The sequence below is a fragment of the Olea europaea genome, unplaced genomic scaffold (assembly GCF_002742605.1).
Source record: "Olea europaea var. sylvestris unplaced genomic scaffold, O_europaea_v1 scaffold512, whole genome shotgun sequence".
Taxonomy (NCBI): Eukaryota; Viridiplantae; Streptophyta; class Magnoliopsida; order Lamiales; family Oleaceae; genus Olea; species Olea europaea.
In genome coordinates, this window is record NW_019263439.1 from 42,237 (window position 1) to 67,279 (window position 25,043).

Below are 25,043 nucleotides of genomic sequence, written 5' to 3' on the forward strand. Positions count from 1 at the left end.
AATCCCCTCCCCCCCCCCCTTTTTTTTTTTTTTTTTTTGGTTGTAGAACGCATTTTGTAATAGTAAATTGATGAAGAATACGTTGTTAAAAAACAACGAAATTTTGGGTTTGCGAGCGATATTATTTTATTGAAAAATTTGTAGTTGAAAAGAAGTGGGAAAAAACGTATTTTGGAATTAATGGGAATTAAAAAAGGGCTAAATAATGGTAATTAATTAATTATTTTCCTTTTGATTATGGTAATAATTTTCTAAATTCATTGCGGAGCTAATTGTATTATTGGTCATTAAAGTTTGTGCTCTATTTCAAATTGACCACTAAAGTGTTTTCAGAAATATTTATATTTCAAGTTGATCTTCCAACATGTGCCATTTGGATTTCTTGAATAAATGAGCAAGATTCCCATCCACAAAACACCATGTAATTTTTTTCATTGTTAATCCAGGTAATTAAATTTGACCAATTATATTAACGTTTCCTATTTTATTTTAGCAATTAATAGATGTCACATTGATTATACATTATTCTTTTCTGCTCTAATAACTAATTCTGAAATTCGTTAACTAAATAAGTTAGAAAAATACTTTAATGACCAACATGAACTTCTGTACAAACTTTGTGATGATTTGTGAAATTAACTCAGTTATTACTTGAACCGTCAGCAGACCGGTTTATTGGTGTGTCAATACTGGACCGCTCATTTGCTCGGCCACGCTCCTTATAGCATCATTCTCTCTCTCACACACATCCACACAGAGAGACCCACTTCTATCGTCTCCTTTGATCTGCTACCACACTCCATTTTTCTGAACTCGAAAGATGAGTAAGATTTCTTAGTCTTTCTTTGATCTCCATTTCGGTTTATTTTTTCATTATTTCGATTGATTTTCGTCTTTTGTTATAAGTTTTTAATCATTATTATTTCGTTTCTACCAACAAAATTGATGACTATATATGCACTGATCTCGTTTTTCAGGATTTGGAAAAATCTGCGGATTTATCGACCCACTCATTCGCCGAAGCGTTGTGAATCGTACAGCCTCCGATTTTAAGGTATCATGGTTATGTTTATCAAATTAATTCTTTAATCGTCTAATTGTTTTCATCTATTATATGCAATTATATATATTTTTCGATAAAGATGTAATTTTTTTCATATTTTATTAAATTTAGAAATAAGATCTGTATCTCTTTATCTCAACATAATATACTTACTGTAAAATGTGACCTCAGTGAAAATGTTGGCAGAGTGCTAGAATTGATTGTTAGTGATTCTGTTCAGTTTTCCCTGTGAATCTAGAAAGCATTCATTTGTTATTCATGTTTGATGGTGACAAATAGTTAAGGCAAATCTTACTTACTTTTATTGTGTTTTATTTTGAATCTATGTTTTAGGAGGTGTTTGATAGACATTTTTATGTAAAAATACATTTTAGAATAGTAAATTGATGTGAAATGTGTGGTTGAGAAATAAGGAAATTTTTTTGATTTACGTGTAATATTATTTTAATAAAGAATGTATGGTTGAAAAGATGAGAGAGAGAAATGCATTTTGAAAAAAATGGCTACGAAACGGGGCCTTAGTATGTCCAGTGAAGCATAAGTTTTCTTCTGGACAAACATGCGAGACTAAAAGATATATTTTTTGCTTAGTTCATCAGTTGTGCCTAAAAGATTTTTGCTGGATTCAACTGTATACAACAATCTATGATAATTCATGAGAATATAAAACAGTTTAACAGAAACATTATCTATTAAGAGAACAAATTCAAACACTGTCTGCAATTGTTCTAGTCTATTTGTGCCAAATTGATAACCATTTTGTAGTACTGACTTTAGCTCAACAGATTTTAGTAGCTGAACTTTTGAAAGTGTAATTGTATGCAGTTCATTTTTGTGTAATGATTTAAAATCAAGGGTGTCAAATACAATTTCATCACTGACACATATAAATTGATTAAAAGGTTAAGTCTGAAGATTATATCATTATTGTATTGAAAACATAGCAACTCGTCAATTCTAAATTAAGGATTGCTATAGTAATGCTCGCTGAAGCCTGATAGAGGAGGGAAAAGAAATCAACATGTGAGTGGGCATGCCCTATCAAGCTGTATTGTGTTTCAGGGCGCCATGCTTTTCTAGATTGAAACTGATTATCCGAAAAGGTTCTGCCAAGTGGATCCCACCGATGTTAACAATGAGAGAATTTTATGAACTAATTCTTTAGTCGGAGTTTTAGAGTTCTTAAGAAGCAAAGAATAGCATACATATAAGGATGTGAGTGAGAAATCACTTTTCTCACGAAACGCGTCCTAATTGATTCATAAGGAGGTGACAGTATTTGAGCATACCAAAGACTGAGGAACGTCTTTATTAGAATATTTTTGCTTCTCACTTCGGTCAATTAGCAATAATTTTTTCTAATTGAACTGGTTTTCCAAATACTTTATTCAAACTCCATTTGTCTTCAATGCTTTGCATACATGGTTTATCATGTTGTTTAGAGTACTCAAGAGGCAGCCTATACATACACTTGTTATACTTGATGAGAATAAGCATTACTCGTTTTTCCAATCTTTAATATGGATATTAGTATGATTTAAAATTGAGGAAATAATAGGTTGATATGGAGCTAGGCCTCCTTTAACAGTCCATAGAATTGACCTCTTCAAGTGGTAAAATCAAAACCTTGTTCAGGCAGAAACCTGAGCAAAAACATGTCTAAAAGGACCAAGCTAGCAACGACAGTGGGAGTGCAAGAATCATAATTGCTGGAGAGTCAAACAAGAGTGGAAAAAGGAAATGAGTTAGTATGATGTGGAACTGAGAGACTGATGAAGACTTGAAGTAGCTATACGCAATCTACTTTTTCATATTTCAGTTGTGACAAGAGTCATGATTATGCATATCATCTTCAAGCGAATCTATTCAATAATTTTCGTTCTCATTATTACTCAAGCATAAAGTTGGGGAGAGTAACAAAGTCGTCAATGCACCACTTAGCAGGCGTAGTTACTTGTTGAATACAATGTATGCTCAATTAATAATCTTTGAGGAGTTTTAAGAAATAGCATTAGGAAATAAATGAAAGACTTCCTGAAAGTATTGAGAAAACTGACTTTTCTTTTGTTATGCATGATGATTATTTATTCAGAGGTAATCACTAATGCATACTTGAGGTTCTACACGAGCAAATTATCAATGAATTACATGGCAGTGGTTTAGCAGGACATTTTGGTTGATAAGAGACTTTAGCTTTGGTGGAATAATGATTTTATTGTTGTAAACAGCACAAGCTATTGTTGTTAGAGAACTGTTTTTGAATTTACTAATATGCCTAAGGTCATCCTCAATGATTGGTTGTTATTTCCTTCTTGTAATTGTTACTTTGCCTTGGGTTCTTCCTAGTATGACCATTATTGGGCAAACAATATAGAAGAACACTCGATATCTGAGGAAGAGCTAAGCTATGTATCCACTCATTGAAGTCAGATTCTCTTCAGCCTTGAGTAATTGATGTATGAGCAAGAGTTTAATATTTTCAAATCCTTCTTGGAACAGTATTTCTATTCTTATTAGACTTGAATAGTTGGTTAGGATTAGATGTGGACTCTTAAGTTAGTGGTTCTTTTAGGTTTCTAACTACAATTATGATTACTTTCCTAGTTATAGTAGATTTTGGACTACCCTAGCGATTTATACTTTACTGATTAGAATAGGTTTTGGAGTCCTTTAAGGGTTGAAAAGCTTTTAATTTGGACGTATTGTTACATGAAAAATAACAATAAGAACTTTATGTGGCAGCCCAGAAATTCTTGGCTTTGCTTGGATTTAATTCTGAGGCACTAAATCTGTATTTTACTTTGATCTCCGCCAATATCCCTTTGGTTCTTTCATCTCTATTATTATATTGTTGGTTAAAGCTTGTTCCTTCATCACTTAGCCATTGTTTATGATGCAGGAGTGTATAATTTGTTAACTAACAAGCCAAAATATATAAAAGAAAGGGGTGTGAAGAAGAGAAGAGTTGGGGACAAGAGGAAATTCAATCTTTATTCATATAATGAGGTTCTTTATTATATTGTATAAGTCCCTCTATTTATAGAGCAAATAATGTAAAGGTGTGTTTGATTAGAGGTGGAATTCCATGGAAAATGGAATTGGAATTCCACCTTCCAATTTAACCATGTTTGAAACCCATTTTTTTCCCCTAGAATTGAATTTCCATCTTTGGTGCCACATAAGCCAATTTCCATGAATTCAAAGAATTGCAATTCTCACCAAAATGGTGAGAATTGCAATTCCCGGTTACTGTAACATTTTTTTTTCGATTTTTTTTTTGGGAAATAAATTCTAAGAATTATTGTAAAAAAATATTTTCCTTTAATTGACAATTTTCATGTAAAACAAGGCCAAACGAACACCAAAAGATAGTTGATTTTTTTTTTTTTTTTTTTTTTTGAAATGGGAACTAATTTTTTTTTTTTTTGGCAATGAGAACAAATTCATCCCCAATACCAGTAAAATCTATCCCTTTAATTGATAATTTTCATGTAAAAAAAGTCAAACGAACACCAAAAAAACACTTTTATTTCAACATTTTTCACGTGGAAAATTATACCAATCAAACAAAATAATTTGCAATTCCCAGAAAAATAATTTTTAGACAATTCAATTTCGTAGAATTCGTTTTTAATTCCATCTTTGCAATCAAACGGACCCTAAAAGAAGTTAAAAAGGATACAAACTTCTAGTAAACTATAATTATATCAAAATATCAAAATTAATCTTATCTAATCTAATTAAATACACTTTAGATCAAACTTTATTTTAAACTCCTAATTAAATATATCTCCATCTTTATTCTAATCTTGATCTCCATCGGTTATTTTTTTGGTAAAAATCATATTTTTAGCAGATTTTGATAATAATTGATGAAGAGTATTATTGAAAAGTTGATAAAAGTCGCGAATTTTATTAAATGTGTGGTTGAAAACAGTTTGGGAAAAAAATGATACTCTAAGTTGAGTCCAACCAATTCTAGTCTTTGATGATGACCATACTTATATGACAACTGTTGAAATTTATTTTGGTTTTAGGGCAGATGTTCTCTGTTGATTTGATTGAGTGAGATTCAAGTCCAAAGAAGCTTGATAGTTAAGTATTAAGCCCTTGCTTGAGCCTTTTTTTTTTCCATCAAAATCTATTCTTAATCAGTGATTTGATCTATTTCAGCCACACATTTTTCAATAAAATAATATTACACACAAACCCAAAACTTTTTCTTATTTCTTAATCATACATTATCAATCATGAAAATATTACAAGATGCATTTTTTGAAAAAAAATGGGCTCAAACAAGCCATAAATGTTTGTAGACTACGTTTAAAGTTAACCAGTATTTTCTTAAAATTGTGTCTTAAAGCACTGATTTTCTTCTTAGAATTCCTTTGTCAGTAAGATGTTAATCAGCTGGGTATAATAATAAAAATGCATATGCTATATACAACCAATAGAAAGGCAAGCAAGTCTTATTCCTAGATACATAGTGCCGGTGGATGCAAACACCATGATTCCAATTAATTTAAAAAACATACCTAATTTCTAAAAGAAAAACCTAAATTATGGGAAAAACATAAACAATGCTTGTGAAGCTTGTATCCTCAGTATCGGTGATGATACTGGAAGAAAACATGTGGGGTGGAGGTAGTACAATGTTGTTCGCCTTGCATCACGAATTTCCAGTTTGAAAATTAGATAAGTTAAAATTTACTTATAATATATGGCACTCACTCTTTGAATTAATTTTTTTCACATATATTAATGAGACAACTATTAATGAAAGAACAATGGTGTAGCAATATTTAAGTTTTGATAAATTTTGATACTTGAAAGGGATACTGAACTACTTGAATACTTTTGACACTTGTATAGATGTTTATCATAGGTTATGTTTTCAATTTACACACAAACACACACACATTTGGAACTTTCACTGGATATGGGTAAGTAACTATCATTCTTCCCAAGAGGTCCGGGGAAAATTGGAAGTTCTTTTTTACATGCTGGTGTACAATAAATGAGCCTATATATGATTCAAGAACCAATAATTTATTTGTCAAATTTCTCTGTTCTTGCTATATAAAGCGCTTTGCTTACCTGCTACAATTGTGGGGGCTATCGTACTTCCCATGATTCTACTGTGTGACATCCCACTGATTGATTTTTATCTTGCCGTTAAAAACCTTTCTTCATGCGAACCTTCCGATGTCTCTCGTCATATCCAAACCAACCCTTCCACCACCCAACCCCACCGTCCTTGGCCTCTCCGACACCAGTCATCAGACCTAGAACTGGAGACCCATCGCCACCGGCCTCAGGCTACAAAAACCCAGCCTCGCATGCCCAGAATAAGTCGGAACAGGCCACAAGATCTACCTTGGTTCAACCAGATCCAGGTTTTACGTGCCTAGTCAGCCGCTTCTACCGGCCGTTCTGCCTCCGGCCGATCAGGCGTGTGGGCCACAAGACGATCAGGCAGTGCGTGGCCCACATTTCCAGGTTCCTCCTGCTTCTACGAAGCCATTCTGACCATTGGTTCTGTCATCTTTCGGCCCGTTATCACAGAATCATGGGAAACAGCCTTATGTAGTGGAGCATATGGTTTTCAGTTCATGCTTTAGAGTCAAGGCGAAGGAGTTTGTAGTGTCTGTTATCACCTTTGGTGTTAAGCTTTCAGAATGGGGTTCGAAGATATCGGGTGCTATATGTATGGGCTGATTTGGTGCCGTTGGATGGTAAATATGGTAGAAAAGTTGAGGAGGGCTAATAAGATGGAGGAATTCGTTGCCAAGTTCAATGAATCTTCCTGCGCTTTCTTAGCGCAACGTTGTGCAAATAGTCGTGGCAGATTTCTCATGGTAGCACAGTATGGGGAGAGGCGGAGAAAGGGGGTTGTAAAGGTGTCGGAAGGTACAAATGGAGAGGGATGGGAATCGGTTTCATGCATGTTCCAAGCGGTCATTGCTTCCTTTGTGGTGAGGGACAAGGTGGTGTGTCAAACAATTGAAGAAAGAAGCCTACGAGGGATGACTTATGCCGAAGCCACGGCAAATGCACGAGCTTCGCAAAGCGCTGATCAGAGGGTAATGTTGCAGAAGGAAAGTGTGGGCAATGAGAGAAATGATCCTCATGTCGAATTAATAGCTCGCATACAGGTGTTGAAAGGGGAATTGGATGGATTGATAATAGTTGTGGAAAGTGGGTCCATAGTGGGGTCCAAGTTAAATTATTGCCATGAGTGTGGGGTGAGATTGGAGGAGTCAGCTTATTTGGATGTCAAGGAGCCAGCGCCGATAGGGGTTTCGACTAAAGATAATCAGGTGCTACATAAGCCTTGTGGCGAGTCCCAGACAGGGGCTGAAGTGGACATTTCTTCTGGAGATGAGAATTGGGATGAGATGGAGGGAATGAAAAGGGGTGGAGTGGAACCAAGGATCGAGGCATATCGAGGGGCGGAACCTCGGACGGAAGTAGGAGAGGAGGGCATTATGAATATTGACTCGGAAGTTTTGGAAGCGAACAGAGTTATTTGTTCTACGATCGTGGGGTCATTAGACACGATTCAACTTGTAAAGGGATCATTGTCAGATGATGTGTAAGAGGTTGGACTTGAATTGGGTGAAAACTTAGGGTCGGCACTCGAAGTCTAGCATGGGAAAACAGGCTCGGCCACTAAGGTAGTGAACACCTACAGCAGGCGATGCTCTAAGTCTTCGAAAGAATGGGGTCTAGGGAATGATAATGCGTTGGTGGTGTGGGTGGGTGGGTGGCGCCGAGAAGGGAAACACAAATAATGTTGCTGAATAGGTGGAGGAAGAGGAGGGACACTACTACGATCCTAATTATGTTGAGGAGATAGCAAAAGTTAGTGCAGTTGACGTCAGACCACCACCTTCTAATTGGGTTCTTCAAAGAATCTGGATTTTAGCAAGATGGTAGGGATGTCTTGTGATGGGTACGAAGATAGGCTCATCTAATTATTTGAGGAATTGGAGGCTAGTAGGGGACAAGGGATGGGCACTCTAGGAGGTAAGATAAGAAGAAAGAGCGATGGTGAGCTTAAGCGGCTTGAATGTTCAATTAACTATGATATTAAGGGTGGCGAGTCGAGGAGAGGCCTAATGAGGACGGATGATGGAGTGTTAAGATGATTCCGAAAATAATTAGTTGGAACGTATGGGGGCCTAATGAAGCAGGGAAAATGTTAGGAGTTCGAAATCTACTAAGAGGATGGAGGGCTGACCTTGTATGTTTACAAGAAACAAAGCTTGAGGTTGTGTCAAGGGATATTGTAGCCTTTGTGGGGGACAGCATGTGGGGTATCAGTTTATAGGGTCATCGGGGGCCTCAGGAGGTATTCTGATAATGTGGGACACCAGAGTCTTTGATATGGAGGAGGTTAGCGAATGTTTGTTTTCTCTATCGATTCGTTTAGAAATATCGAGTATAGTTTCCCGTGGATGTTTATAGGAGTCTATGGGCCCAACGTAGATGAGCATAGAAGTGGACTGTGGGTTGAATTGGCTGGAATGATAGCTTGGTGGAACCTTCCAACGTGTATCGGGGGAGATTTTAATGTGATCCGTTTTCCTATTGAGAGGTCTAATAGGGAAGATTAACAAGGGCTATGGAGGACTTTTCAGATTTTACTAGGGAGAACGCGTTGGTGGACCTGCCTATGATTGGGGGAGACTTTACTTGGTCATCTAATCGGGATCAACCTATCCTATCCCGAATAGATCGGTTTTTGGTATGTAGGCCATGGGAGGCTAAGTATCCAGAGGTCATTCAGAGGAGAATGGAGAGACTGTATTCTGATTATTTCCCTATCTGGGAATGTGAGGTGCAATGGAAAAAAACTTTTAGGTTTGCGAATATGTAGCTTAAAGTAGACGGTTTTGAGGAACGAGTACGGACTTGGTGGGCATCCTATGACTTCAGGGGATCTCCCCAGTTATGTATTGGATTGCAAATTAAAGGCGTTGAAAAGGGATCTACAGAGGTGGAATGACGAGGTGGTGGGATATGTTAACCATCGCAAAAATCAATGCTTATCAAACATTGAAGAGCTGGATAGGAGGGAGGAGAGTCAAGGATTGGTAGGAGAAGAGAGGGTGAGACGAGGGGAATTAAGGGAAGAATTGGAGAGGTTGGTGGAGATGGAGGAGACTATTTGGCGTCAAAAATCTAAGATCAAGTGGTTGAAAGAGGGGGATAAATGCACCCACTTTTTCCATCGGGTCGTGAACTCCAATAGGCGCAACAATTATGTCAATATGTTGAACGTAGATGGCATTACCTATGAGGATCCACAGGATATAGGGACCCAGATGGTAAGTTTCTGTCAGAATCTTTATCGGGAGCAGTTTGACTGGAGGCCAAAATTGGAAGGGCTAGAGTTTTCTTCTATATGAGGACACCAGTTGGTTAGAAAGGCCATTTGGGGAGGATGAAATTAGAGAGGTGGTGTTCAACATGAATGATGATAAGCCGCCAGGACCGGACGGATCGTCGTTCTCATTCTATAAGACTTATTTAGGAAGTGGTGTTTGACATTATCGAAGTCCTTACTTATTTCTTTCAATGTGGAAGGTTCCTGAGAAGTGCCAATGTTACATTTATTGTGCTGATTCCAAAGAAACCGGGAGCGACGGATATTAAAGACTTTCGTCCTATTAGCCTTGTGAGCGGAGTTTACTAGATTATTGCGAAGATTTTGGCAAATAGATTGAAGGAGGTGCTGGGAAAAGTGGTGTCCAAGTTTCAGAATACTTTTGTTAAAGGACGCCAGATGTTGGATTCAGTACTTATAGCAAATGAATGCATTGACTCAAGACTGCGTTTGGGTGCCCCTAGAATGCTATGCAAACTTGATATTCAGAAAGCTTACGATCACGTAAATTGGAGATTTCTCTTGTATATGCTCAGACAATGTGGTTTTGGGGATAGGTGGTGTAAGTGGATTCAGTTTTGTATCTCCACAATTTCCTTTTCAGTTATGGTGAACAGCATTCCGGAGGGTTATTTTCGTAGTAGTAGAGGATTGAGACAAGGGGATCCTTTATCACCATTGTTGTTTGTCATTGTAATGGAGGCTTTCAGTAGGACCCTCGAGAAGGCCATGGGGGGAAGTTTACTGAGGGGTTTTATGGTTGAGCAGTTATAGATATCTCATTTGCTCTTCGCAGACGACACACTGATTTTCTGTGACGTAGATGTAGAGCAAATCAGGAACTTGTGGCGTTCGCTCCTGTGCTATGAAGCTGCATCTGGATTGAAAATAAATTTAGGGAAATCTGAAGCTGTCACAGTGGGAGAGGTGGATATCATGGTGGAGTTGGCTGCTATACTAGGATGTAAGGTTGCGCGATTACCTATGACATCTTGGGCTGCCTTTAGGCGCACGGTTTAAAAGCGCACATATTTGGAATAGTATTGTTGGAAGGGTGGAGAGAAGGCTAGTGGGGTGGAAGCGTACGTACCTCTCAAAGGGAGGGCGTCTTACTCTCATAAGGTCCACATTGTTGAACCTCCTTACTTCATGTCATTGTTTCCTATTCTTGTTGCAGTAGCAAAAAGATTGGAGAGGATCCAAAGGGAGTTTCTTTGAGGAGGATTAGGAGAGGAGAGGAAATTACATTTGGTTAATTGGGATGTTGTATATTCTCCCATGAGGTTGGGTGGTCTTGGATTGAGGAGTCTCGTACTATTTAATAAAGCTTTGTTGGGTAAGTGATTGTGGCGATTCGGGACGGAGAGAGGGAGTTTTTGGAGAGATTGTAGGAGCAAAATATGGTGTTATGGAGGGGGGATGGTGCTCAGTCGAGAGTCGAGGCTCTTATGGGGTGTCTGTGGCGGTATATCCAGCGAGGGTGGAGCGATTTTCAGGATAGATTGACTTTTGTAGTGGGGAATGGTAATACTATCAGTTTTTAGGATGATTGTTGGTGTGGAGATCAACCACTAAGATTGAAATTTCCTTCTTTATATCGTATTGCGTTGTTGCCGTCTGCCATGGTGAATGATGTTTTAGATATACATAATGGGAGTATCAGTTGGAACATTGCTTTTGCACGGAGTTTGCAGGACTGGGAGTTAGATGATTACGCGTTGTTTTTGACATCTTTATATGAGGTACAAATCAGGGCAGGAGATGGTGATTGCAGCAGGTGAAAGTTGGCACGGGATGTCATGTTTTCATTCGGCACTTTCTTTAAATCTTTATTGTGATCTCGAAGAGCTCTTTTCCCTGGAAGGCGGTGTAGAAGAGTAAACTGCCATCAAAGGTAGCATTTTTACTATGGACAGTGGTCAGAGGACAGGTACTAATGGCGGAAAACCTATGGACAAGGGATTTTTGTGTTACAAAGAGGTGCTATATGTGTAGGAGGGATGGAGAGACGAGTGATCACACGTTCTTCCACTGTTATGCTCTGCTAGTTTACTATGGAATGAGATTTTCGCATCGCAACACATAGATTGGGCGATGCCAAGGCATATGGAAGACGTGTTGAATACATGGAGGAGAAAATTTCATGACAAGGATAGCAAACTTGCATGGAAACTTATTCCGGGCTGCATAGTTTGGTGTGTGTGGAGAAAAAGGAACAGCCGATATTTTGACGATCTAACAAGAACAACAGAGCAACCCTAGAGAATTGTTTTATTTAACATTATACACTTGGTTTAATGCGGTGGCTACTAAGCATATGGATGGGCTGCCCAATTTTATGTCATTTCTTTCGGATTTGTATTGATAATACATTTCCTATGTAATATATTTTGATTAATAAAATACTTGATTATCTTTCAAAAAAAAAAATGACCTTCTCACTCTATTAATTAATTTCTTGGCCATTTAATGCAATGTCATGCATATAGAATTTACAGGGTTGAGGAGAATTCTAACGCTCTTTATTTCTTTGAGTACAATTACCATACGGGGAAAACTTTGCATTTTCACTTAGATGAAAAAGCACGCACATTTTGTGAAACATGATCCAGAACTATTTGATAGTCTTCCAAAGCACAATTCTGTGTCCTGCTTTGCTTGGGACTCTATTGTTTGAATTTCTTACGTCATTGTTTTCTTTCACATGAAGCATGATGTTTTACAGAAATTATGTAATGAAATTTCCGCTCCTCATGTATATAGTATGATTTCCAGGCTCCTTCACTCTTGCCAGCACTTCTTTCAAAGCATGGTCAAGATGGTAGCGTGTCTACTGGCACGAAATCCTTAAAAGTATTTTCACTTCTTGGTGCTGGAGCATTGGGCCTCCTGGGTTGTGCAACAGTAGCTTCTTCCGATGAGGCTGAGCATGGGTTAGAGAGTCCCAACTATCCATGGCCTCACGAGGGCATTCTCAGTTCATACGACCATGCTTCGTAAGCAATGCTTTTTTGCTCTAGTATTCTTCAACGGTTTGAGAAACTATTACACAAGGTCTAACCTATCTGATTGAATTTGGAAACGAAATCACCATGGGGGCGCCAATATGGAACTTGTGTTTTCCACTAGTGGCCCTTAACCTAATTTATTTTTGAGGTCACTGATTTTTCAGAAAGAAATTTTGAGTGTCTAGTATCTGTTTGAATCCATTCTTTGATATAAACTCCTTCTCATGGCTGTGAAAACTTTCATGCGCAGGATTCGTCGTGGTCATCAGGTTTACCAGCAAGTTTGTGCATCGTGCCACTCAATGTCTCTAATTTCTTATCGTGACCTAGTTGGTGTGGCTTACACTGAGGAAGAAACTAAAGCTATGGCGGCAGAGATTGAAGTGGTTGATGGTCCAAATGACGAGGGTGAGATGTTCACTCGCCCTGGGAAACTGAGTGATCGTTTTCCTCAGCCTTATGCTAATGAACAAGCTGCAAGGTTTGCCAATGGAGGTGCCTATCCCCCTGATCTAAGTCTTATAACCAAGGTGTCCTTTTGCTCTTTCTAGATTCAAATAAGTTCTGAGTAATGTTTATACCTTCATTGCTAATTATTTACCTTGCAGGCCCGCCATAATGGACAGAATTATGTTTTTGCTCTTCTAACTGGGTACCGCGATCCTCCTGCTGGTGTGATGGTAACTTCTGCTTCTGAACTGTCTGTTTTGTTTAAAAAAAATAGCGCAAATAGTAATGATATATTATATAAATTTTGCTTACACTGTTGATAATCTAAACCATACATTGATGCAATGTACAATTTTAAATTGGTTGCTCCTATTTTTGACCTGACATCATTCTAAATGGTGTTGTACGAGTAACAAATTTTTTATTGTTGTGATCCTCTGCTGCACACCTCTACTACTCTTGTTCGTAGAAGCTCTTGAATAGGTGTTATAGGCGGCTCTCTCACTGGATGTTAAGGTAGGGTTGGGCATGTATCCAAGTATTTTTAAAATGTGGATTCTTATGCATAAGATAAAAGGATCCATATGTCATAAAGTTGTCCGAGTCTGAAGTGCCTGAAATAGGTACTCTAGCTTCTTTCATGAGTCCGTATAATATAGCCCTTCTTTCAAGTATATATGATTTTTTCTTTTGAAGCTTACACCCCAGCTTCATTGCTCCCATTCTAGTTCGTTTTTATATGTTTTTAGGTTACAACTGAATTGATTTATGCTGAATTGTTTTCTGACATTTTTAATAATAACATAGATTAGAGAAGGGCTACACTATAATCCTTATTTCCCTGGTGGAGCTATTGCTATGCCTAAAATGCTTAATGACGGTGCTGTTGAATATGAAGATGGTACCCCTGCGACAGAGGCACAGGTGACTTCCGTTGCCTTTGAGTTGCTTTATTATTCATAGTATCCTTTCAAATCTGGAAATCATGTTATGTTACTTCCTCATTGTCCAGATGGGAAAAGATGTCGTGTCATTTTTGTCATGGGCTGCTGAACCAGAAATGGAAGAACGGAAGCTGGTAAGATCTATCTCCCTCTCTCTATCTATCTACTTGGCAATGAGAACTAATTTCATCCCCAATACCAGTAAAATCTATCCATTTAATTGATAATTTTCATGTAAAAAAAGTTAAACGAACATCAAAAAACACTTATTTCAACATTTTCCATGTGGAAAATTATACCAATGAAACACAATAATTTACAATTCCCAGGAAAATTATTTCTAGACAATTCAATTCCTTAGAATTCGTTTTCAATTCAATTCCATCTTTGTAATCAAATGGACCCTAAAAGAAGTTAAAAAGGATACAAACTTCTAGTAATCTATAATTATATCAAAATATCAAAATTAATCTTATCTAATCTAATTAAATACACTTTAAATCAAATTTTATTTTAAACTCCTAATTAAATCTATCTCTATCTTTATTCTAATCTTGATCTCCATTGGTTATTTTTTGGTAAAAATCATATTTTTAGCAGATTTTGATAATAGTTGATGAAAAGTATTATTGAAAAGTTGATAAAAGTCGTGGATTTCATTAAATATGTGGTTGAAAACAGTTTGGGAAAAAAATGATACTCTAAGTTGAGTCCAACCAATTCTAGCCTTTGATGATGACCATACTTATATGACAACTATTGAAATTTATTTTGGTTTTAAGGTAGATGTTCTCTATTGATTTGATTGAGTGAGATTCAAGTCCAAAGAAGTTTGATAATTAAGTATTAAGCCCTTGCTTGAGCCTTATTTTTTCCATCAAAATCTATTCTTAATCAGTGATTTGATCTATTTCAGCCACACATTCTTCAATAAAATAATATTACATGCAAACCCAAAATTTTTTCTTGTTTCTTAATCATACATTATCGATCATGACAATATTACAAAATGCATTTTTTGAAAAAAATGGGCTCAAACAAGCCCTAAATGTTTCTGGACTACATTTAAAGTTAACCAGTATTTTCTTAAAATTGTGTCTTAAAGCACTGATTTTCTTCTTAGAATTCCTTTGTCAGTAAGATGTTTAATCAGCTGGGTATAATAATAAAAATGCATATGTTATATACAACCAATATACAGGCAAGCAAGTCTTATTCCTAGATACATAGTGTCGGTGGATGCACACACCATGATTCCAATTAATTTAAAAAAATACCTAATTTCTAAAAGAAAAACCTAAATTATGGGAAAAACATAAATAATGCTTATGAAGCTTGTATCCTTAGTATCGGTGATGATACTGGAAGAAAACATGTAGGGTGGAGGTAGTACAATGTTGTTCGCCTTGCATTACGAATTTCCAGTTTGAAAATTAGATAAGTTAAAATTTACTTATAATATATGGCACTCACTATTTGAATGAATTTTTTTCACATATTTTAATGAGACAACTATTAATGAAAGAACAATGGTGTAGCAATATTTAAGTTTTGATAAATTTTGATACTTGAAAGGGATACTGAACTACTTTAATACTTTTGACACTTGTATAGAAGTTTATCATAGTTTATGTTTTCAATTTACACACACACATTTGGAACTTTCACTGGGATATGGGTAAGTAACTATCATTCTTCCAGAGAGGTCTTGGGGAAATTGGAAGTTCTTTTTTACATACTGGTGTACAATAAATGAGCCTGTATATGATTCAAGAACTAATAATATATCTGTCAAATTTCTCTGTTCTTGCTATGTAAAGCGCTTTGCTTACCTGCTGCAATTGTGGGGGCTATCGTACTTCCCATGATTCTACTGTGTGACATCCCACTGATTGATTTTTATCTTGGCGTTAAAAACCTTTCTTCACGCGAACCCTCCGATGTCTCTCGTCATATCCAAACCAACCCTTCCACCACCCAACCTCACCGTTGCCGGCCTCTCCGACGCCCGTTATCAAACCTAGAATTGGAGACCCACCGACACCAGCCTCACGCCACAAAAATCCAGCCTCGCATGCCTAGAAGAGTCCGAACAAGCCATAAGATCTACCTTGGTTCGACCAGATCCAGGTCTCACGCGCCTAACCGACCGCTTCTGCAGGTCGTTCTGCCTTCAGCCGATCAGGCGTGTGGGCCACCGACCGATCAGGCGGCTCGTGGCCCACATTTCCAAGTTCCTCCCGCTACTACGAAGCCATTCCGACCATTAGTTCTGTCATCTTTCGGCCCGTTATCATAAAATCATGGGAAACAGCCTTATGTAGTGGAGCATATGGTTTTTAGTTCACACTTTAGAGTCGAGGCGAAGGAGTTTGTAGTGTCCGTTATCACCTTTGGTGTTGTTAAGCGTTCGAAATGGGGTTCGAAGATATCGGGTGCTATATGTATGGGCCGATTTGGTGCCGTGTGGATGGTGAATATGGTGGATAAGTTGAGGAGGGCTAATAAGATGGAGGAATTCGTTGCCAAGTTCAATGAATCTTCCCGCGCTTTCTTGGCACAACGTTGTGCAAACAGTCGTGGCAGGTTTCTCATGGTAGGACAGTATGGGGAGAAGCGAAGAAAGGAGGTTGTAATGGTACCGGAAGGTACAAATGGAGAGGGATGGGAATCGGCTTCACGCATGTTCCAAGTAGTCATTGCTTCCTTTGTGGCGAGGGACAAGGTGGTGTGTCAAACAACTGAAGAAAGAAGCCGACGAGGGATGACTTATGCCGAAACCACGACAAATGCACGAGCTTCGTAAAGCTCTGATCAGAGGGTAATGTTGCAGAAGGAAAGGGTGGGCAATGAGAGAAATGATCCCCATGTTGAATTAATAGCTCGCATATAGGTGTTGAAAGGGGAATTGGATGGATTGATAAAAGTTGTGGAAAGTGGGTCCAGGTTAAATTATTGCCATGAGTGTGGGGTGAGATTGGAGGAGTCAGCTTATTTGGATGTCAAGGAGCCCGCGTCGATAGGGGTTCTGACTAAAGATAATCAGATGCTGGATAAGCCTTGTGGCAAGTCCCAGACGGGGCTGAAGTGGACATTTCTTTTGGAGATGAGAATCGGGATAAGATGGAGGGAACGAAAAGGGGTGGAATGGAACCAAGGATCGAGGCATATCGAGGGGCGGAACCTCGGACGGAAGTAGGAGAGCGGGGCATTATGAATATTGACTAGGAAGTTTTGAACAGAGTTATTTGTTCTACGATCGTGGGGTCATTAGACACGATTCCACTTGTAAAGGGATCATTTTCAAATGATGTGTAAGAGGTTGGACTTGAATTGGGTGAAAACTCAGGGTCGGCACTTGAAGACTAGCATGGGAAAACAGGCTCGGCCACTAAGGTAGTGAACACCTACAGCAGGAGATGCTCTAAGTCTTCGAAAGAATGGGGTCTAGGGAATGATAATGCGTTGGTGGTGTGGGTGGGCGGCGATGAGAAGGGAAACATAGATAATGTTGCTGAATAGCTGGAGGAAGAGGAGGGCCACTACTACGATCCTATTTATGCTGAGGAGATAGCAAAAGTTAGTGCACTTGACGTCAGACCACCACCTTCTAATTGGATTCTCCAAAGAATTCTGGATTTTAGCAAGATGGTAGGGATGTTTTGTGATGGGTATGAAGATAGGCTCATGCAATTATTTGAGGAATTGTAAGCTAGTAGGGGACAAGGGATGGGCACTCCAGGAGGTAAGATAAGAAGAAAGAGCAATCGTAGGTGGCGAGTCGAGGAAAGGCCTGATGGGGAGGGATGATGGAGTATTAAGATGATTCGAAAATAATTAGTTGGAACGTAGGGGGCTTAATGAAGTAGGGAAAATGTTAGGAGTTCGAAATCTATTAAGAGGATGGAGGGCTGACTTGTATGTTTACAAGAAACAAAGCTTGAGGTTGTGTCAAGGGATATTGTGAGTAGCCTTTGGGGGGGACAGCATGTGGGGTATCAATTTGTAGGGTCATCGGGGGCCTCAGGAGGTATACTAATAATGTGAGACACTAGAGTCTTTGATATGGAGGAGGTTAGCGAAGGTCTGTTTTCTCTATCGATCTCGTTTAGAAACATCGATGACAGTTTCCCGTGGATGTTTATAGGAGTCAATGGGCCAAACGTAGGTGAGCATAGAAGTGGATTGTGGGTTGAATTGGCTGGAATGATGGGTTGGTGGAACCTTCCAACGTGTATCGGGAGAGATTTTAATGTGATCCGTTTTCCTACTGAGAGGTCTAGTGGAGGACTTTTCAGATTTTACTAGGGAGAATGCGTTGGTGGACCTGCCTATGATTGGGGGAGACTTTACTTGGTCATCTAATCGGGATCAACCTATCCTATCCCGAATAGATCAGTTTTTGGTATGTGGGCCATGGGAGGCTAAGTATCCAAAGGTCATTCAGAGGAGAATGGAGAGACTGTATTCTGAGCATTTCCCTATATCGTTATTTGGGAATGTGAGGCGCTGTGGAAAAAAACCTTTGAAGTTTGAGAAGATGTGGCTTAAAGTAGATGGTTTTGAGGAACGAGCACGGACTTGGTGGGCATCCTATGACTTCAGGGGATCTCCTAGTTATGTATTGGATTGCAAATTGAAGGCATTGAAAAGGGATCTAAAGAGGTGGAATGATGAGGTGGTGGGAGATGTTAGCCATTGCAAAAATCAATGCTTATCAAACATTGAAGAGCTGGATAGGAGGGAGTAAAGTCAAGGACTGGTAGGAGAAGAGAGGGTGAGACGAGGAGAAATAAGGAAAGAATTGGAGAGGCTGGTGGAAATGGAGGAGACTACTTGGCGTTAGAAATCTAAGATCAAGTGGTTGAAAGAAGGGGACAAATGCACCCGCTTTTTTCATAGGGTCGCGAACTCCAATAGGCACAACAATTCTATCAATATGTTGAAGGTAGATGGCGTTACCTATGAGGATCCACAGGATATAGGGACCCAGATGGTAAGCTTCTATCAGAATCTTTATCAGGAGCAATTTGACTGGAGGCTAGAGTTGGAAGGGCTAGAGTTTCCTTCTATATCTAAGGAGGACGCCAGTTGGTTAGAAAGGCCATTTGGGGATGATGAAATTAGGGAGGTGGTGCTTAGCATGAATGATGATAAGGCGCCAGGACCGGACGAATTTTCGTTCTCATTCTATAGACTTGTTAGGAAGTGGTGCGATCTGACATTATCGAAGTCCTTACTTATTTCTTTCAATGTGGAAGGTTCCTGAGAAGTGCCAATGCTACATTTATTGTGCTGATTCGAAAGAAATCGGGAGCGATAGATATTAAAGAGTTTCATCCTATTAGCCTCATGAGCAGAGTTTACAAGATTATTGCAAAGATTTTAGCAAATAGATTGAAGAAGGTGCTAGGAAAAGTGGTATCCAAGTTTCAGAATGCATTCGTTAAAGGACGCCAGATGTTGGATTCAGTACTTATAGCAAATGAATGCATTGACTCAAGACTGTGTCTGGGTGCCCCTAGAATGCTATGCAAGCTTAACTTTCAGAAAGCTTACGATCACGTAAATTGGAGATTTCTTTTGTATATGCTAAGGCGATGTGGCTTTGGGGATAAGTGGATTCAGTTTTGCATCTCCATAGTTTCCTTTTCAGTTATGGTGAACGGCATTCTGGAGCGTTATTTTCGTAGTAGTAGAGGATTGAGACATGGGGATCCTTTATTCCCATTGCTGTTTGTTATTGTAATGGAGGTTTTCAGTAGGATGCTCAAGAAGGCTGTGGGGGATAGTTTACTGAGGGGTTTTATGGTTGAGCAGTTTTAGGTATCTCATTTGCTCTTCGCAGAGGACACATTGATTTTCTGTGACGCAGATGTAGAGCAAATTAGGAACTTGTGGCGTTTGCTCCTGTGCTATGAAGCTGTATCTGGATTGAAAATAAATTTAGGGAAATCTGAAGCTGTCACAGTGGGAGAGGTGGATAACATGGTGTTGGCTGCTTTACTAGGATGTAGGGTTGCCTATGACATATATTGGGCTGCCTTTAGGCGTACGGTTTAAAAGCACACATATTTGGAATAGTATTGTTGAAAGGGTGGAGAGAAGGCTAGCGAGATGGAAGCGTATGTACCTCTCAAAGGGAGGGCGTCATACTCTCATAAGGTCCACATTGTCGAACCTCCCTACTTCATGTTATTGTTTCCTATTCCTGTTGCAGTAGCAAAAAAATTGGAGAGGATCCAAAGGGAGTTTCTTTGGGGAGGATTAGGAGAGGAGAAGAAATTACATTTAGTTAATTGATATGTCGTATGTTCTCCCATGAGGTTGGGTGGTCTTGGATTGAGGAGTCTTGTACTGTTTAATAAAGTTTTGCTGGGTAAGTGGTTGTGGCGATTTGGAAAGGAGAGGGGGAGTTTTTGGAGAGAAATTATAGGAGCAAAATATGGTGTTATGGAGGGGGATGGTGCTCAGTCGAGAATCGAGGCTCTTATAGGGTGTCTGTGGCTCTATATCCAGCGAGGGTGGAGCGATTTTTGGGATAGATTGACTTTTGTAGTGGGGAATGGTAATACTATCAGTTTTTTGGATGATTGTTGGTGTGGAGATCAACCACTAAGATTGAAATTTCCTTCTTTATATCGTATTGCATTGTTGCCATCTGTCATGGTGAATGATGTTTTAGATATACATAATGGGAGTATCATTTGGAACATTGCTTTTGCACGGGGTTTGCAGGACTAGGAGTTAGATGATTGCGTGCTATTTTTGACATCTTTATATGAGGTACAAATAAGGGCAGGAGATGGCGATTGCAGTAGGTGGAAGTTGGCACGGGATGACATGTTTTCATTCGGCACTTTCTTTAAATCTTTATTGTGATCTGAGAAGAGCTCTTTCCCCTGGAAGGCGGCGTAGAAGAGTAAACTGCCACCAAAGGTAGCATTTTTACTATGGACAGTGGTCAGAGAACAGGTGCTAATGGCGGAAAACCTATGGTCAAAGGGTTTTTGTGTTACAGAGTGGTGCTATATGTGTAGGAGGGATGGGGAGACGAATGATCACTCGTTCTTCCATTGTGATGTTGCTAGTTTATTGTGGAATGAGATTTTCGCATCACAACACATAGATTGGGCGATGCCAAGGCATATGGAAGACGTGTTGAATGCATGGAGGAGAAAATTTCGAGACAAGGATAGCAATCATGCATGAGAGCTTATTCCGGGCTGCATAGTTTGGTGTGTGTGGAGAGAAACGAACAGCCGATGTTTTGACAATCTAACAAGAACAATAGAACAACTTAGGGAATTGTTTTATTTCACATTGTACACTTGGTTTAATGCGGTGGCTACTAAGCGGCTGTCTAATTTTATGTCGTTTCTTTCAGATTTGTATTGATAATACATTTCTTGTGTATTATGGTTTGATTAATAAAATACTTGATTATCTTTAAAAAAAAAATAAAAAAAAATTAGACCTTCTCACTCTATTAATTAATTTCTTGGGCATTTAATGCAATGTCATGCATATAGAATTTACAGGTTTGAGGAGAATTCTAACCCTCTTTATTTCTTTGAGTACAATTACTAAACGGGGAAAACTTTGCATTTTCACTTAGATGAAAAAGCATGCACATTTTGTGAAACATGATCCAGAACCATTTGGTAGTCTTCCAAAGCACAATTCTGTGTACTGCTTTGCTTGGGACTCTATTGTTTGAATTTCTTACGTCATTGTTTTTATGAAGCATGATGTTTTACAGAAATTATGTAATGAAATTTCCGCTCCTCATGTATATAGTATGATTTCCAGGCTCCTTCACTCTTGCCAGCACTTCTTTCAAAGCATGGTCAAGATGGTAGCGTGTCTACTGGCACGAAGTCCTTAAAAGTATTTTCACTTCTTGGTGCTGGAGCATTGGGCCTCCTGAGTTGTGCAACAGTAGCTTCTTCTGATGAGGCTGAGCATGGGTTAGAGAGTCCCAACTATCCATGGCCTCACGAGGGCATTCTCAGTTCATACGACCATGCTTCGTAAGCAATGCTTTTTTGCTCTAGTATTCTTCAACAGTTTGAGAAACTATTACACAAGGTCTAACCTGTCTGATTGAATTTGGAAACAAAATCACTATGGGGGCGCCAATATGGAACTTGTGTTTTCCAATAGTGGCCCTTAACCTAATTTATTTTTGAGGTCACTGATTTTTCAGAAAGAAATTTTGAGTGTCTAGTATCTGTTTGAATCCATTCTTTGATACAAACTCCTTCTCATGGCTGTGAAAACTTTCATGTGCAGGATTCGTCGGGGTCATCAGGTTTACCAGCAAGTTTGTGCATCGTGCCACTCAATGTCTCTAATTTCTTATCGTGACCTAGTTGGTGTGGCTTACACTGAGGAAGAAACTAAAGCTATGGCGGCAGAGATTGAAGTGGTTGATGGTCCAAATGATGAGGGTGAGATGTTCACTCGCCCTGGGAAACTGAGTGATCGTTTTCCTCAGCCTTATGCTAATGAACAAGCTGCAAGGTTTGCCAATGGAGGTGCCTATCCCCCTGATCTAAGTCTTATAACCAAGGTGTCCTTTTGCTCTTTCTAGATTCAAATAAGTTTTAAGTAATGTTTATACCTTCATTGCTAATTATTTACCTTGCAGGCCCGCCATAATGGACAGAATTATGTTTTTGCTCTTCTAACTGGGTACCGCGATCCTCCTGCTGGTGTGATGGTAACTTCTGCTTCTGAACTGTCTGTTTTGTTTAAAAAAAATAGCGCAAATAGTAATGATATATTATATAAATTTTGCTTACACTGTTGCAAGATAATCTAAACCATACATTGATGCAATGTACAATTTTAAATTGGTTGCTCCTATTTTTGACCTGACATCATTCTAAATGGTGTAGTACGAGTACCAAATTTTTTAATGTTGAGATCCTCTGTTGCACACCTCTCCTACTCTTGTTCATAGAAGCTCTTGAATAGGTGTTATAGGAAGCTCTCTTACTGGATGTTAAGGTAGCGTTGGGCATGTATCCAAGTATTTTTAAAATGTGGATTCTTATGCATAAGATAAAAGGATCCATATGTCATAAGGTTGTCTGAGTCTGGAGTGCCTGAAATAGGCACTCTAGCTTCTTTCATGAGTCCATATAATATAGCCCTTCTTTCAAGTATATATGATTTTTTCTTTTGAAGCTTACCCTCCTCCGGCTTCATTGCTCCCATTCTAGTTCGTTTTTATATGTTTTTAGGTTACAACTGAATTGATTTATGCTGAATTGTTTTCTGACATTTTTAATAATAACATAGATTAGAGAAGGGCTACACTATAATCCTTATTTCCCTGGTGGAGCTATTGCTATGCCTAAAATGCTTAATGACGGTGCTGTTGAATATGAAGATGGTACCCCTGCGACAGAGGCACAGGTGACTTCCGTTGCCTTTGAGTTGCTTTATTATTCATAGTATCCTTTCAAATCTGGAAATCATGTTATGTTACATCCTCATTGTCCAGATGGGAAAAGATGTTGTGTCATTTTTGTCATGGGCTGCTGAACCAGAAATGGAAGAACGGAAGCTGGTAAGATCTATCTCCCTCTCTCTATCTATCTACTGTTATTCTATAAAATTTGAATTCAGTTTTTCGCTTTCCAGTGCTGTTACCCTCCCTCCTTCCCTCTCACCCCTTCCATTTGCAGCATATCAATGAACCCTCAACTGAACCTTATCCCAGAATGTCATTCATGATCTAAAACCATTACCGTTGTGCAGTTTCAGATCCACCATAGTTTGCCCAACTATCGTTTTTCATTTTTCATTTTTATTTTCCTGTCTTTAGAGTCCAACTATCGATTTTTCTTCTGTTTTCCATGTCTAAGTTTTTAAAATTATATTGCTAATTGTCTCACATGTTTTTTCTTTCTATTCACCCATTGAAATGGTTAAAGGTTGGGTAACAAAAGTCGATTAGAAAAGTGATACACAGTAATCTTTCATAGCGGTAACAATAAATAAAGGCAGTGGTTGAGACCTCTGATTCCAAATTTATATATCTTCTACTTGTTCATGTCCTTTTTTGGGTTCTCTAACCTTCTTCAATTGTAATGCTGACAGATGGGTTTCAAATGGATTTTTGTATTGTCGCTTGCACTTCTCCAAGCAGGCTACTATAGACGCTTGAAATGGTCGGTTCTCAAGTCCCGGAAGTTGGTCCTCAATGTAGTCAACTAAACCTCAGAGAGTTTCACCAAGATCTTCGGGGCGCAAGCAGTAAATAAACGTCGGAATTTAATTTTAGATCTCACGGTGAATTTAATGCATTTTTCCATGGCCTATACTCGAGGCAAAATGCAATCCAATTTATTAATTGGTACTATGAGTATGCTTTTTGAGGAATAAATAGTAACTGGTTACTCAATATTTGTTTTTATACGATGACTTTGTGTTTTTACCCTCTTAAAGTTTGAGGGTTGGTTTCTCTGTATACGATCTTGATGTGCTATATGTTGCCCCATCTGGAAAACTTTTGAATGGAGATTAATTTATTTTCTCGTAAATAGTGTCCCTATTTTCTGTTAAAATTCTCCTGCAGAAGAGCATGTTTTTGCAAGGCATGAGCAGCCTTAATAGTTTCAAGCGGGACAAAACAGCAATCTAAATGCTAGAGAGATTCAGCATGTTTCGAAATTGTTTATGAACGGTTTAAATTATAAGAAACGGAAACGAGTGGAGGATGAGTGGTATTACTTGAGGGTGCCAAGAAAATGCGGTTGAACATTCGGCCGAGAAAGGTGAAACATTCACTGGTGCTGACTTGGCAAAATCGGCTACTACTTTTCCGTTATGATGTTGACAGATGCTCCCTAAACCATACCCATTTTGCCGTCCTTAAGGGCTGCGTCTACATTTACCTTCAATTGATCGACTAGCGGATCGACCATTTAGGACAAGATTAAGTGTTGAAGGGCCCAGCTTCAAATTTTTTCCCATTATTTTTTTTTTGTTGGGAATTGAGATCAATCCCTCTATTTTACACACAATATCCTAGTTTAGAGACCCCCGGGGGGGGGGGGGGGTTTGAAAAATATTTTTAGATTGACGGTTTTATTAGATGATGGAATTGCAGGTGGGGAGACACAAATAAGCCTAGGCAAAAAATTCGAAAAACCGATCAAACTGAACTTACT

At 38.7% G+C, this 25,043-nt stretch overlaps 2 protein-coding genes across 2 annotated transcripts; both read left to right on the forward strand.

Annotated features, from left to right (window-relative positions):
- The first annotated feature begins 702 nt into the window (after positions 1–702).
- Positions 703–16,156, forward strand: LOC111388637 (cytochrome c1 2, heme protein, mitochondrial-like). Its single transcript, XM_023013391.1, has 8 exons — positions 703–824; positions 978–1,054; positions 12,231–12,451; positions 12,714–12,993; positions 13,072–13,143; positions 13,721–13,837; positions 13,926–14,058; positions 15,678–16,156. The coding sequence occupies exons 1-8, from the start codon at positions 821–823 to the stop codon at positions 16,154–16,156; spliced, it is 1,383 nt and encodes a 460-aa protein (XP_022869159.1). The 5' UTR covers positions 703–820.
- Positions 16,157–21,475: 5,319 nt separating this feature from the next.
- Positions 21,476–24,413, forward strand: LOC111388639 (cytochrome c1-2, heme protein, mitochondrial-like). Its single transcript, XM_023013392.1, has 7 exons — positions 21,476–21,571; positions 21,658–21,890; positions 22,153–22,432; positions 22,511–22,582; positions 23,167–23,283; positions 23,372–23,437; positions 23,971–24,413. Exons 1-7 carry the CDS (start codon positions 21,476–21,478, stop codon positions 24,085–24,087), a joined length of 981 nt encoding a protein of 326 aa, XP_022869160.1. The 3' UTR covers positions 24,088–24,413.
- Positions 24,414–25,043: the final 630 nt, after the last annotated feature.